Here is a 14548-nt window from a genome sequence, read left to right as displayed (position 1 = left end):
CCTGAACTTAAAGATATGACTTATGAGGACAGCAACTCTAAATTAACGTCCTACTTGATCATTGCATTAGTTTCTGTGTCCACCTTCTTCCTGACGTTCATCATACTGATCGTGGCAGTGAAGTTTTGTCACAGGAGAAAGCCCAGACTGTTGTTTGATGGAGCAGTTGCTGTTCCCAGCGCCTATCTACCTCCCAACTATGCAGAGGTGGATGAAGCAGGAACTCTCCGCAGCTCTTACAATTATGACGCGTATCTAACCACAGGCTCGCGCACCAGCGACTTTAAGTTTGTGAGCTCATATAATGAAAACACACTTCCTGCTGGTGGGACTCTGAAAAAGGAGCACAATTTTCAGTTTGGCTCGAGCATGATAACAATTGACGTTACAGAAAATGAAGATGAGGTAAGAGAGGCTTAATTTTTTTTTCTTTTCTTTTCTTTTCTTTCCTTTTTTTTTTTTTTTTGCTTTTCATGGTGCCTCGGCCTATAATTTGTTTTAATTATATTTTCATCAATTCTATCGCTCACTTCGTTGAGGCGGTTCCTGTTTAAACAACGTTTTTGTTTGGCAATTTATTGGAACGTCACACATGTTTGTGTTCAATTGCTGACTATTCTCTTATGGCATTTCATATCAGCGTATTTGTAAAAGGCATTTGCCACTGCTATAATGAACACAATTTAAGTAGTCATAATTATTTTTGTCGCAAATTTTGGGTCTCATAAATGTACATAATTGTTGCACACCTTTACCAGTACTTGAACAATGTATTCATCAATGTAAAGGTTTATTTGTGAAGAATTCCTCTGTCTTGTTTTTCTTCCATATTAAGTTTTGTTAGTGTGAATATTTGGTATTTAAAAGTGTTTAGACTGGACAATATGGTTTTGGCTTGTAATATGTATTTAATCTCTGCTAGATTTAAAAGTTACTTGCGATTTTCAGCTGTTGTTTTAGTCTAAATCAATCAATAAATAAATGAAAACAGCTTTTTAGTACGTTTTCACGAAGATTGCCTAAAAGTTTTGGACCATTCATCATTTTGAGATCAACAATGCAGTCTACATTTACGTTAAAACTTACTAAAGAACTAAGTGCGACTGAAGCAGTAAATAGACAACATTCACCCCCCCCCCCCTTTTTAAACGGGTTTACTCGTTTATTTAATATGAATATGAAGATAAGTTCATTTTTATTTTCGTCCAATTTCTGTAAGGTCAACCAGTTTCAGCACCAGAAGCCTGGACAGCACCAGAACTGTCTTTTGTGGTTTATCTTTGATTGCGTGACAATTTTCAGATCCTTCCCAATATAAATATAGCTGCATATTTATGTACACTATTATTTTACAATAATACGCCTTATCAAACACGAGATTTCCCTTAGTTGATCACTGTAGTTTTTTCATTAAATGTTTGAGTGTTGCAATTAACAGAAAAATACTCACAGTGTCGCTATTCACTAAGTGTGCTGAGTGATGCGTCTCTCCTCCCATTTGTAATGCAATATGAGCTCTGTCTGTTAAACGCCGCACAAAATGGAGTAACAGTCCGTCGACACAGATAGAATTATTACAATAAAATTCTAAGATTCGTTTACTGTTGAGAAGGTGCAACATTAACTCTTCAAAAATGGAATACAGATTATTTTCAGGTCCTTTATTTGCGTTTTTCGTGGTTTTTCTTCTGTTTCCTATAAATACAGTCTGTGCTGATTTGAGCTACAATTTTCCAGAAGAAACGAAGCGCCAGTATGTGATTGGAAATATAGCCAACGGTCTGAGGATTGATGTGAAACAATTGTCTGCTCGTAAAACTCGGATTGACACGGAGGACAGCAAACGGTACTGTGAAATTAATCTGAATACTGGTGATTTAATTGTGGCAGAACCCCAGGCAGAGGCGTAATTTCCACTGGGGACAGGGGGGACATGTCCTCCCCGCTTTTCAAAATCACGTTTGTGTCCCCCCCCCCCCCCCCCCTTTTTAAACGGGTTTACTCGTTTATTTAATATGAATATGAAGATAAGTTCATTTTTATTTTCGTCCAATTTCTGTAAGGTCAACCAGTTTCAGCACCAGAAGCCTGGACAGCACCAGAACTGTCTTTTGTGGTTTATCTTTGATTGCGTGACAATTTTCAGATCCTTCCCAATATAAATATAGCTGCATATTTATGTACACTATTATTTTACAATAATACGCCTTATCAAACACGAGATTTCCCTTAGTTGATCACTGTAGTTTTTTCATTAAATGTTTGAGTGTTGCAATTAACAGAAAAATACTCACAGTGTCGCTATTCACTAAGTGTGCTGAGTGATGCGTCTCTCCTCCCATTTGTAATGCAATATGAGCTCTGTCTGTTAAACGCCGCACAAAATGGAGTAACAGTCCGTCGACACAGATAGAATTATTACAATAAAATTCTAAGATTCGTTTACTGTTGAGAAGGTGCAACATTAACTCTTCAAAAATGGAATACAGATTATTTTCAGGTCCTTTATTTGCGTTTTTCGTGGTTTTTCTTCTGTTTCCTCTAAATACAGTCTGTGCTGATTTGAGCTACAATTTTCCAGAAGAAACGAAGCGCCAGTATGTGATTGGAAATATAGCCAACGGTCTGAGGATTGATGTGAAACAATTGTCTGCTCGTAAAGCTCGGATTGACACGGAGGACAGCAAACTGTACTGTGAAATTAATCTGAATACTGGTGATTTAATTGTGGCAGAGACAATAGACCGAGAGGAGCTTTGTGGATCTCGAATGTCCTGCATTCTCAATTATGAACTCGTCCTGGAAAACCCTCTTGAAGTGCACCGAATAATTCTGCAAATTCAGGATATAAATGACAACGCACCACGATTTCCGAATGAGTGTATTAACTTTGAAATCGGAGAATCAGCAGTTAAAGGCCAGCGATTTCGTTTGGATGAGGCGCATGACAAGGATATAGGGCAAAATGTTGTTAATGGCTATTCACTGGAGAAAAATAAACATTTTGTTTTGGATATTCACGATAGTGCAGATGGAGGAAAATACGCTGAACTCGTGTTGGAAAAAGAGTTGGATCGTGAGCAGCAGAAGGAGATAGATATGATACTCACAGCCACTGATGGTGGTTCACCGCAGAGGTCTGGCACTGCTGTCATACACATCACTGTTCTCGACGCTAATGATAATGTCCCAGTGTTTAGTGAGTCTGTTTATAAAGTCACTCTGGCTGAAAATACACCTTCAGGAACAGAAATAATCAGAGTGAGCGCCACTGATGCTGATGAAGGTCCAAATGGGGAAGTGGCGTTTGAATTCAGCAGAATTTCAGATAAAGCTGTAAAATTGTTTTCTATTGATAAAACAACAGGACAAATTATGGTGGTTGGAGAAATTGATTATGAAAATGAAAAAAACTACGAAATGATAATTCAGTCCAAAGATGCATCTGGACTGGCATCAACTGCTAAAATTATAATAGATATAACTGATGTTAATGATAATTCACCTAGAATCATCCTTAAATCTTTGAACAATCTAGTACCTGAAAACTCTGAGCCAGGCACTGAGGTGGGAATTATTAATGTTCAAGACAAAGATTCAGGAGAAAACCGGCAGGTTCATTGTTTTGTTCAGCAAAATGTTCCTTTCAAACTGAACCCATCTGTTAAAAACTATTTCTCTCTAGTGACTACAAAAGCTCTAGACCGAGAGAAAGAATCTGATTATAACATTACCATCACTGCCACAGATGGGGGATCTCCACCATTATCCACCTCCTTGACAATTTATTTATTTGTCTCAGATGTGAATGACAATCCTCCTGTATTTGAGCAGCAGTCCTACAGTGCTTATATAAGTGAAAATAACAAACCAGGCACTTCTGTTTGTTCTGTCAGTGCAAATGACCCAGACTGGAGACAGAACGGGACTGTACTCTACTCTCTGGTTCCCAGTGAAGTCAATGGGGTCCAAGTGTCCTCATTTCTATCTATTAATGGAGATACAGGGGTGATTCATGCTGTAAGATCATTTGACTATGAGCAGTTCAGAAACTTCACTGTCAAAGCTGTTGCCAGAGACAATGGATCTCCACCGCTCAGCAGTAACGTTACTGTGAAAGTCTTCATAACAGATGAGAATGATCACTCTCCACAGATATTATACCCTGTTCCTGATGGAAAGTTGTTTTTAATGACTGAAATGGTCCCTAAAGCAACTCTGTCAGGCTCTCTAGTGTCCAAGGTGATCGCTGTAGATGCTGACTCTGGACAAAATGCATGGCTGTCCTATCAGATTGTCAAATCTACTGATCCTGGACTTTTCTCCATTGGTCTCCATAGTGGAGAGATCAAAACACAACGAGACATTTCTGAATCTGACAATATGAAGCAGAACCTCGTTATTTCAGTGAAGGACAATGGACAGCCATCTCTGTCTACAACCTGTGCTGTAAATTTACTCATTTCTGACAACCTTTCTGAAGTTCCTGAACTAAAAGATATGACTTATGAGGACAGCAACTCTAAATTAACGTCCTACTTGATCATTGCATTAGTTTCTGTGTCCACCTTCTTCCTGACGTTCATCATACTGATCGTGGCAGTGAAGTTTTGTCACAGGAGAAAGCCCAGACTGTTGTTTGATGGAGCAGTTGCTGTTCCCAGCACCAATCTGCCTCCCAACTATGCAGAGGTGGATGGAGCAGGAACTCTCCGCAGCTCTTACAATTATGATACGTATCTAACCACAGGCTCCCGCACCAGTGATTTTAAGTTTATCACGTCTTACAATGAAAACACAATTCCTTTTTCTCAGACTTTGTGTTGTGATGAAAAAACAACAAACACATATAGTGACACCAGTGGTGAAGGATTCAGCTACCCCACTCTGGTAAATGAATTCATTTGATTAGTGTTGGCTTCACTTTGTGTGTTTGTTTTTGTGATTCTGTGCTGATTCTTATATTTTTATATATTTTATATTTTAATCTGTGAAAGACTTACTGCTATGATTCTTGTAAAAAGTAGATTCCCACCACCACCTTTTAATTGTTAGAAAGTATCTCCAAAAACCTTTGTAATCTTTTCAAATAATTGTTTTAAGTATTTGTTCCATGTTATTTAGTAGCATTCAATGTGTTATTTTAGTGTGACTTTTTGATATTTATAACCTATCTTCTAAAAACTAAGCTTTCAAAAGTTTTTGAATTTTTGTTGACAATTTTTGTTGTCTTGTCGTAGTACTTTGAAAAAATGACAAATTGACACAGAAAAAAATACATACATAAAAACACCTTAAGAAAACAATCTTGAAAAATAAATAAATAAATAAATAAATAAAAATCCTCACATTTAACTGCCTTTAATTCCAGAAAAGTTTTCAAACAAGAGGAAATATGGTTTGCCAATGCAAGGATGAAGCTGCCATTTTCCTGTCTCTCTGTCGCAATGTCTTAGGTTTCTTATATTATGGACATTACTGTCACTGTGACTTTAATTGCTAGTATGTTAAGAACTGTTCCACAGGTGCATGTGCAATCAATAATTGTTTATGGCTTATTGAAATATATATATATATATTTTTATGTTTGTTTTTTGTTTACTTTATCTTACTGTCATGCTTTTTTGTGTCTTAACCACAGGCTCCCGCACCAGTGATTTTAAGTTTATCACGTCTTACAATGAAAACACAATTCCTTTTTCTCAGACTTTGTGTTGTGATGAAAAAACAACAAACACATATAGTGACACCAGTGGTGAAGGATTCAGCTACCCCACTCTGGTAAATGAATTCATTTGATTAGTGTTGGCTTCACTTTGTGTGTTTGTTTTTGTGATTCTGTGCTGATTCTTATATTTTTATATATTTTATATTTTAATCTGTGAAAGACTTACTGCTATGATTCTTGTAAAAAGTAGATTCCCACCACCACCTTTTAATTGTTAGAAAGTATCTCCAAAAACCTTTGTAATCTTTTCAAATAATTGTTTTAAGTATTTGTTCCATGTTATTTAGTAGCATTCAATGTGTTATTTTAGTGTGACTTTTTGATATTTATAACCTATCTTCTAAAAACTAAGCTTTCAAAAGTTTTTGAATTTTTGTTGACAATTTTTGTTGTCTTGTCGTAGTACTTTGAAAAAATGACAAATTGACACAGAAAAAAAATACATACATAAAAACACCTTAAGAAAACAATCTTGAAAAATAAATAAATAAATAAATAAATAAAAATCCTCACATTTAACTGCCTTTAATTCCAGAAAAGTTTTCAAACAAGAGGAAATATGGTTTGCCAATGCAAGGATGAAGCTACCATTTTCCTGTCTCTCTGTCGCAATGTCTTAGGTTTCTTATATTATGGACATTACTGTCACTGTGACTTTAATTGCTAGTATGTTAAGAACTGTTCCACAGGTGCATGTGCAATCAATAATTGTTTATGGCTTATTGAAATATATATATATATTTTTATGTTTGTTTTTTGTTTACTTTATCTTACTGTCATGCTTTTTTGTGTCTTTTTTAAAGCCTTAGAAATTTCATGTAAACAGTCCTAACTTGTTTGTTCTAATTTTTGTGTTTCATGTTCTCCTCTGTGAATTGGACATTCTTCTAAAGGTAAGAAAATAAAACATATTTGCTCTAAATTAACTGGGATGGATGCGTGTGATGTACATTAATATCTATATCATTAATTTTCTAATAGAGACTCAAAATACTTTAAATCTGTATGGGCAACTGACCATAAGCACATTCACTTGTACAACCAGGCACAAAGCACAACTTCTTGATGTTATTCAAACAAGAATTTAAAGAGACATGTTTGATAATATGGCTACTCTAAAATGGTAAAGATGTTGGCTGGTTTATTCGTTGATGATGCTAGCTGATGAAAACAAAAAAAAAAAAAAACATACAATTATCAGTTTATTTGATCAAATTTTATCTGAACAAAATCAACATATATTTATTTAGCAAATAATTTCATCCAAATAATCTTATATGGAATAAAATGAAGATATTACTCCTAATGAGACAATAACATTAAAAAAAGAAATATACAAATAATTACTAGGCTAGAGTGGGGAGGGAAAAATAAATGAGTAAGTTTATTAAATAGAAATAAGTTTATTAAAAAATGATAATTAAAAAATAACTACAGTCAGTATGTCAACAGGACATGTCAAGTGCTCAAGGTGAGTTTTTAAACTTTTCTTGAGAATAGTTCTTGAAGCTCTACTGTTTCTGTTGTTGGAGCTTTTTTGTGAGAGCGTGAGAATCGAACATTGTTTTCTGGATTAAATTCGTCGGGTGCTGTTCATTCCGATGGTGCTGAAATTATTATTATTGTTTTTTTTTGTCATGTTGCCTGCTACTAATTAATAAGCTTGTGGTTAACATGTATATCAACATAACGGAGTTCTATATGTTTACTGATATTACTATTAGTGGAACTGAACTGATATTGCACTTTAGCTTGCAACAGTAGCATTAAGGCTTTTGGTCTTGTATTTGCTACTTTGAAGCTCTGAGCGCCGCTGTTGTCTAACATCTGAGTAGAGCATAGCCCATCCCTTACTGACGCGTTTGTAGGTTGGACATGTGCAGTGTTCTTTCGATGAAAATAACATAAATAGCCTACGTTATTTTGAATTTAGGATTACAATGTTCATTCATTCTTGTTCAAACTTCGTTTGACGACGCAGCTTATCAAGATGGTTTTCTTAAGGTTATCGAGCAATGCACACAGTCCATGGATGGTTTCCGCACACTCAAAATGGAAGGTTGTGTTTTTCATTCTCTGCTTTTACGGAGTGGACGTCATATATTGCAATGCGAGATATTCCATCCTGGAGGAAACGCCAGAGGGATCATTCGTTGGAAACATCGCCAAGGATCTGGGGATAGAGATAAGTAGACTCATATCTGGAAAAGCTCGCGTCGTTACAAAGGGCGGACGACAGTATGTCGATCTGAGCAGAGACAAAGGGACTCTAGTAGTTAAAGAAAGGATAGATCGCGAGGAGCTCTGTAAGAAGACGACGCCTTGCAGCTTCAGCTTTGATCTTATCGTTGAAAACCCTATCCAGCTCCATCGAGTCACAGTTGAGGTGCAAGATATAAACGATAATGCTCCGTTATTTCTGAAAGAAAATGTTAATTTGAACATTACCGAAAATGCGATTTTAGGAGCTCGCTTCCCTTTAGACAGCGCTATAGATACAGATGTAGGTCTAAATGGTATACAGAGCTATAAACTACATCCAACTGATAGTTTTAAACTGGAGGTTCATAGTCAGACCGATGGCAACAAATACATTGAGATGGTTTTAAAACGAGAACTAGACCGAGAAGAGCGCGATGAGATTCAATTGGTTCTTGTGGCAAATGATGGTGGATCACCTCAGAAATCAGGCACTGTAAAAATTCACGTTACTGTTCTGGATGCCAATGATAATGCCCCAGTGTGTAAACAGTCAGTATTTAAAACTGAAGTTAGAGAAAATTCACCTGCTGGTACTGTCATAGGTACCATTAGTGCTGCTGATGCTGACGAAGGTGTAAATGGCCATGTTTCCTATTCCTTCGCTGTTGCAAGCAAAGAAGCAAGTGAGCTTTTTGGGATAAACACAAATACAGGTGAGATTAGACTTCTCAATAAATTAGATTATGAATCTCAAAATAGATATCAATTAAATATTAATGCGAGGGATAAAGGAGGCCTCTCGGATACTTGTAAAATTGTTATAGATGTAATTGATGAGAATGACAACTCTCCAACCATACAGCTGATGTCGTTCTCAAACACTCTTCCTGAAAATTCCCCAGTGGGAACAACTGTAGCCGTCATTAACGTAGAGGACGCAGATTCTGGTAAAAACGGTCTTGTTCAGTGCTCAATAAATCAAAACATACCTTTTAAAATGGAGTCATCTCTCGCGGAATATTATAGTTTGGTTACTGATGATTTGATTGATCGAGAAAGTCTTGCTGAATATAATATAACAATCTTGGTATCAGACCAAGGAGGTCCTGCGCGCCACGCAAACAAAACACTTAATGTAAAAATATCTGATGTCAATGACAATCCGCCAATATTCGAGGTTGAGGAATATAAAACATTTGTTAGTGAAAATAATTATCCTGGTCTCACTATACTGACTGTTAAAGCAAATGATGCTGACTGGGGTCCCAATGCGCAATTGTCCTACTTCCTGAAGGATGAAGACATGCGTGGTGCACCATCAAGTTCTCTAGTATCTGTAGATTCACATACTGGCACTATTCATGCAGTTAAATCATTTGATTTTGAACAGTTAAAATCATTTGCTTTTAACGTGACAGCTCGAGATGGAGGATCCCCGCCCTTGAGCTCTGAAGTGACAATAACTATCAATATTCAAGATGAGAATGACAACGCTCCTCAGGTTCTGTATCCAGTACAGACTGGTGCTTCTGTGGTGGCTGAGATTGTGCCTCGTGCTGCAGATGTTGGATATCTGGTCACTAAAGTGGTGGCTGTTGATGTGGACTCTGGACAGAATGCCTGGCTCTCCTATAAACTACAGAAAGCTACAGACAGAGCGCTGTTTGAAGTGGGTTTACAGAATGGAGAAATAAGAACTGTGCGACAAGTGACTGATAAAGATGCTGTCAAACAAAAACTGACTGTTGTTGTGGAGGATAACGGACAGCCCTCTCGCTCAGCTGTGGTCTCCATTAACGTGGCTGTGGCTGACAGCTTTCCTGAAGTGCTGTCAGAGTTCACAGACTTTACGCATGAAAAACAGTATGACGAGAACCTGACCTTTTATTTAGTTCTCGCACTGGCTGCTGTTTCTTTCTTATTTATCTCATGTGTGGTTGTGATAGTATCAGTAAAGATCTACAGATGGAGACAATCTCGCTTCTTGTATCAGTCCAATCTGCCTGTTATTCCGTACTATCCACCGCATTACGCAGACACAGGAGTCACTGGAACTCTGCCGCACGGGTATAATTATGAAGTGTGCATGACGACTGACTCGAGGAAGAGTGACTGTAAGTTTTCTACACTCGGTGGTCATAATGTTTTAGTGGTGGACCCGAGTTTCACTGAGACGATGCAGCGAGCAATGAAGGAAAAGAACATGCTTGAAAATTCTGAGCTACAAGAAATGGTAAGATCCCAGCATGAATGCATGAATGGATTAATGCATAGACACATTACAATTAATATTAATATTAATAATTGCCTCGACGTCTTTATGGCCATTACACCATAAATATCGCTTGTTCAACCTGTTGATGTTATTCAAATTTGAAGTAAAGAAGACGTGCTCGATAATGTCGTTTTTAAATGATAAATATAGGATTAACCATGGTAAAACACACAGAACTGACTGGCTGATTTAGTTGCTGCGATATTATTGTTAATCGGACACTGCTGATTAAAATAAATAAATAAATAAATATGTTGTAACTGAGAGATTTGATTGTAAATAAATCGTGATATGTTTTGGAAAATAAATGTTTGTCTTTGATGAATCAATGTATTTTGCAAAACTATATGCTTTCTTTACTTTCAAACTGCTGTTAAGATTTATTTTTAAAGATAGTCTGAGAATCGAGCATTCTATTCATTTTTTTAATTCTTCGGGTGCTGTTCATGGTGCTGAAATGGTTCACGGTTTCCTCTTTCTGTCTCTTACTGACTTAAACTGCCTGTCTCACATAAGGCAGTTTCTTCTTCTTCTTCTTCTTCTTCTTCTTCTTCTTCTTCTTCTTCTTCTTCTTCTTCTTCTTCTTCTTGTGGTATTGATGTCATAATTTTGGCTTGTAACAGTAGCATTGAGGCTGTTGGTCTTGTATTTGCGTCTTTAAAGCTCTGAGTGCCGCTGTTGATTAACATCTGAGTAGAGCGCTTCTTTGCTCAGTAGTCTGTATTGCCAGTCACTTACTGACGTGTTTGTAGGTTGGGCAAATGCAGCGTTTTTTTCCGATGGAAAGAACATTAATGCTTTATTGCGGATTTAGGATTTTAATGGCTTTTCTTGTTCCACTCTTCGTTTGACAACACAGCTTCTCAGGATGGTTTTCTTAAGGTTATCGAGCAATTTACACAATCCATGGATGGTTTCCGCACACTCAAAATGGAAGGTTGTGTTTTTCATTCTCTGCTTTTACGGAGTGGACGTCATATATTGCAATGCGAGATATTCCATCCTGGAGGAAACGCCAGAGGGATCATTCGTTGGAAACATCGCCAAGGATCTGGGGATAGAGATAAGTAGACTCATATCTGGAAAAGCTCGCGTCGTTACAAAGGGCGGACGACAGTATGTCGATCTGAGCAGAGACAAAGGGACTCTAGTAGTTAAAGAAAGGATAGATCGCGAGGAGCTATGTAAGAAGACGTCGCCTTGCAGCTTCAGCTTTGATCTTATCGTTGAAAACCCTATCCAGCTCCATCGAGTCACAGTTGAGGTGCAAGATATAAACGATAATGCACCGTTATTTCCGAAAGAAAATGTTAATTTGAACATAGCTGAAAATGCGGTTTTAGGAGCTCGCTTTCCTTTAGACAGCGCTATAGATACAGATGTAGGTCTAAATGGTATACAGAGCTATAAACTACATCCAACTGATAGTTTTAAACTGGAGGTTCATAGTCAGACCGATGGCAACAAATACATTGAGATGGTTTTAAAACGAGAACTAGACCGAGAAGAGCGCGATGAGATTCAATTGGTTCTTGTGGCAAATGATGGTGGATCACCTCAGAAATCAGGCACTGTAAAAATTCACGTTACTGTTCTGGATGCCAATGATAATGCCCCAGTGTGTAAACAGTCAGTATTTAAAACTGAAGTTAGAGAAAATTCACCTGCTGGTACTGTCATAGGTACCATTAGTGCTGCTGATGCTGACGAAGGTGTAAATGGCCATGTTTCCTATTCCTTCGCTGTTGCAAGCAAAGAAGCAAGTGAGCTTTTTGGGATAAACACAGATACAGGTGAGATTAGACTTCTTAATAATTTAGATTATGAATCTCAGAATAGATATCAATTAAATATAAATGCGAGGGACAAAGGAGGCTTCTCAGATACTTGTAAAATTGTTATAGATGTAATTGATGAGAATGACAACTCTCCAACCATACAGCTGATGTCGTTCTCAAACACTCTTCCTGAAAATTCCCCAGTGGGAACAACTGTAGCCGTCATTAACGTAGAGGACGCAGATTCTGGTAAAAACGGTCTTGTTCAGTGCTCAATAAATCAAAACATACCTTTTAAAATGGAGTCATCTCTCGCGGAATATTATAGTTTAGTTACTGATGATATTCTTGATCGAGAAAGCCTAGCTGAATATAATGTAACAATCTTGGTATCAGACGAAGGAAGTCCTGCGCGCCACGCAAACAAAACACTTAATGTAAAAATATCTGATGTCAATGACAATCCGCCAATCTTCGAGTTTGAGGAATACAAAACATTCGTTAGTGAAAATAATTATCTTGGTCTCACTATACTGACTGTTAAATCAAATGATGCTGACTGGGGTTCCAATGCGCAATTGTCCTACTTCCTAAAGGACGAAGACATGCGCGGTGCACCATCAAGTTCTCTAGTATCTGTAGATTCACATACTGGCACTATTCATGCAGTTAAATCATTTGATTTTGAAAAGTTAAAATCATTTGCTTTTAACGTGACAGCTCGAGATGGAGGATCCCCGCCTCATAAACGCACAGATTCGTTACTCCGTTCCAGAGGAAATGAAGAAAGGGTCGCTGATTGGAAATATAGCTCATGATCTTGGTCTGGATGTTCAAAGGCTGCGCTCGGGTCGGGCTCGTATCGTGTCTGGCGACAGCACTGAGTACGTAGAGCTGAAATCAGACAAAGGGATTTTGGTTGTAAAAGAAAGGATTGACCGAGAGCAGCTTTGCGCTGAAACCACTCCGTGCAGCTTCACATTTGAAATAATACTTGATAATCCAATGGAACTACATCATGTTACGGTAGAAATACTGGATGTAAACGATCACTCGCCAATATTTGCTAAGGACGAAATTAATCTTGAAATAAGTGAATCGGCCACGCCTGGGGCACGTTTCTTACTGGGAAGCGCAGATGATCCTGATGTAGGTGTGCATGCTCTACAAAATTATATTATGTCAACCAATGATAATTTTATTCTGAAACAACACTCGCGCCCCGATGGAGTTAAATATGCTGAAATGGTGCTTCAGAAACCCCTAGACAGAGAGCAGCATCCACGACTGTCTCTCATTCTCACAGCAGTCGACGGAGGAAACCCTCAGAGATCTGGTAATATGAAAATAGAGGTGAATGTACTAGATGCAAATGACAACGCACCAGTATTCAACCAATCAGTTTATAAGGCAACAATAGCGGAAAATGCGCCTAAAGGAACTTACATTACAACTGTTAACGCAAGTGATGCAGATAGTGGAATGTATAGTTTGATTTCATATAGTTTTGCTAATTTGAAAGGAAACATAAATGAAGTGTTTGAAATAGATGAAAAATCAGGTGCTATTACTCTAATTGGGGTGCTTGACTTTGAAAAATCAAAAAAATACGAAATTGGCATCGAGGCAAAAGATCAGGGTGGTTTAGGAAATTCTGCTAAAGTCATAGTTGATTTAATTGATGTAAATGACAATGCACCCGTTATTAGTGTTATGTCATTTTCAAGCTCAGTGAGTGAAGACGCACATGCTGGCACCACTATCGCTATTTTCAGTGTCAAAGATCTAGATGCAGGAGAAAATGGCCACGTTGCCTGTACAGTTGATCGAAATACTCCATTTAAACTACAGTCCTCACTGCGGAATTATTACACTTTAGTCACTGATGCTGCTTTAGATCGTGAACGTGTGGCAGAATATAATATCACTATCACAGCTACAGATTCAGGGTCTCCTGCGCTTTCTAGTCAGAAAACTTTAATTCTGAAAGTATCAGATGTTAATGACAATCCACCCAGGTTTCAAAAGAGTGTTTACACTACATATGTTACTGAAAACAATCAACCTGGTTTGTCCATATTTACTCTGAGTGCTAAAGATGATGACTGGAACCAGAACGCTCGTATTTCGTATCTTCTAGATGAGACTACAGTGGGTGGCTCCCCTGTTTCCTCTTTTATATCAGTAAATGCTGACAGTGGAGTGGTTCACGCACTGCGCGGTTTTGACTACGAGCAAATTAAAAGTGTTCGTGTTTGTGTGAAAGCGCAAGATGGAGGTGCTCCGCCCCTCAGCACTAATGTGACTTTGGACATTATAATCCAAGATGAGAATGACAACGCTCCCCAGGTTCTGTATCCAGTACAGACTGGTGCTTCTGTGGTGGCTGAGATTGTGCCTCGTGCTGCAGATGTTGGATATCTGGTCACTAAAGTGGTGGCTGTTGATGTGGACTCTGGACAGAATGCCTGGCTCTCCTATAAACTACAAAAAGCTACAGACAGAGCGCTGTTTGGTGTGGGTTTACAGAATGGAGAAGTAAGAACTGTGCGACAAGTGACTGAT

General features: G+C 37.9%; 3 protein-coding genes across 3 annotated transcripts in view; all 3 read left to right on the top strand.

Annotated features, from left to right (window-relative positions):
- Nucleotides 1-420, top strand: part of LOC107552007 (protocadherin beta-7-like) — a 2974-nt gene extending 2554 nt beyond the window's left edge. The window contains exon 2 of the mRNA XM_016233818.1: nt 71-420. Coding sequence (XP_016089304.1) covers nt 71-420 — 350 coding nt within the window. The remainder of the gene's footprint in view (nt 1-70) is intronic.
- Nucleotides 421-2383: 1963 nt separating this feature from the next.
- On the top strand, nt 2384-4923 carry LOC107552071 (protocadherin gamma-A12-like). Its single transcript, XM_016233888.1, has one exon. It carries the CDS (start codon nt 2479-2481, stop codon nt 4906-4908), a length of 2430 nt encoding a protein of 809 aa, XP_016089374.1. The 5' UTR covers nt 2384-2478; the 3' UTR covers nt 4909-4923.
- A 6042-nt stretch (nt 4924-10965) lies between these two features.
- On the top strand, nt 10966-12801 carry LOC107552006 (protocadherin beta-16-like). The gene has a single exon (XM_016233817.1). The coding sequence runs from the start codon at nt 11074-11076 to the stop codon at nt 12799-12801; it is 1728 nt and encodes a 575-aa protein (XP_016089303.1). The 5' UTR covers nt 10966-11073.
- The last annotated feature ends 1747 nt before the right edge of the window (nt 12802-14548 follow it).

This window comes from Sinocyclocheilus grahami, unplaced genomic scaffold (genome assembly GCF_001515645.1).
Source record: "Sinocyclocheilus grahami isolate Dianchi unplaced genomic scaffold, SAMN03320097.WGS_v1.1 scaffold440.1, whole genome shotgun sequence".
In the NCBI taxonomy this organism is placed as follows: Eukaryota; Metazoa; Chordata; class Actinopteri; order Cypriniformes; family Cyprinidae; genus Sinocyclocheilus; species Sinocyclocheilus grahami.
The sequence above is the reverse complement of the archived record's forward strand: the minus strand, read 5'-3'. Positions and strand labels throughout refer to the sequence as shown.

Bases quoted from the DNA above. Each gene is read 5' to 3' on its own strand.
- LOC107552071 (XM_016233888.1), top strand. From the start codon at position 2,479: ATGGAATACAGATTATTTTCAGGTCCTTTATTTGCGTTTTTCGTGGTT.
- LOC107552006 (XM_016233817.1), top strand. From the start codon at position 11,074: ATGGTTTTCTTAAGGTTATCGAGCAATTTACACAATCCATGGATGGTT.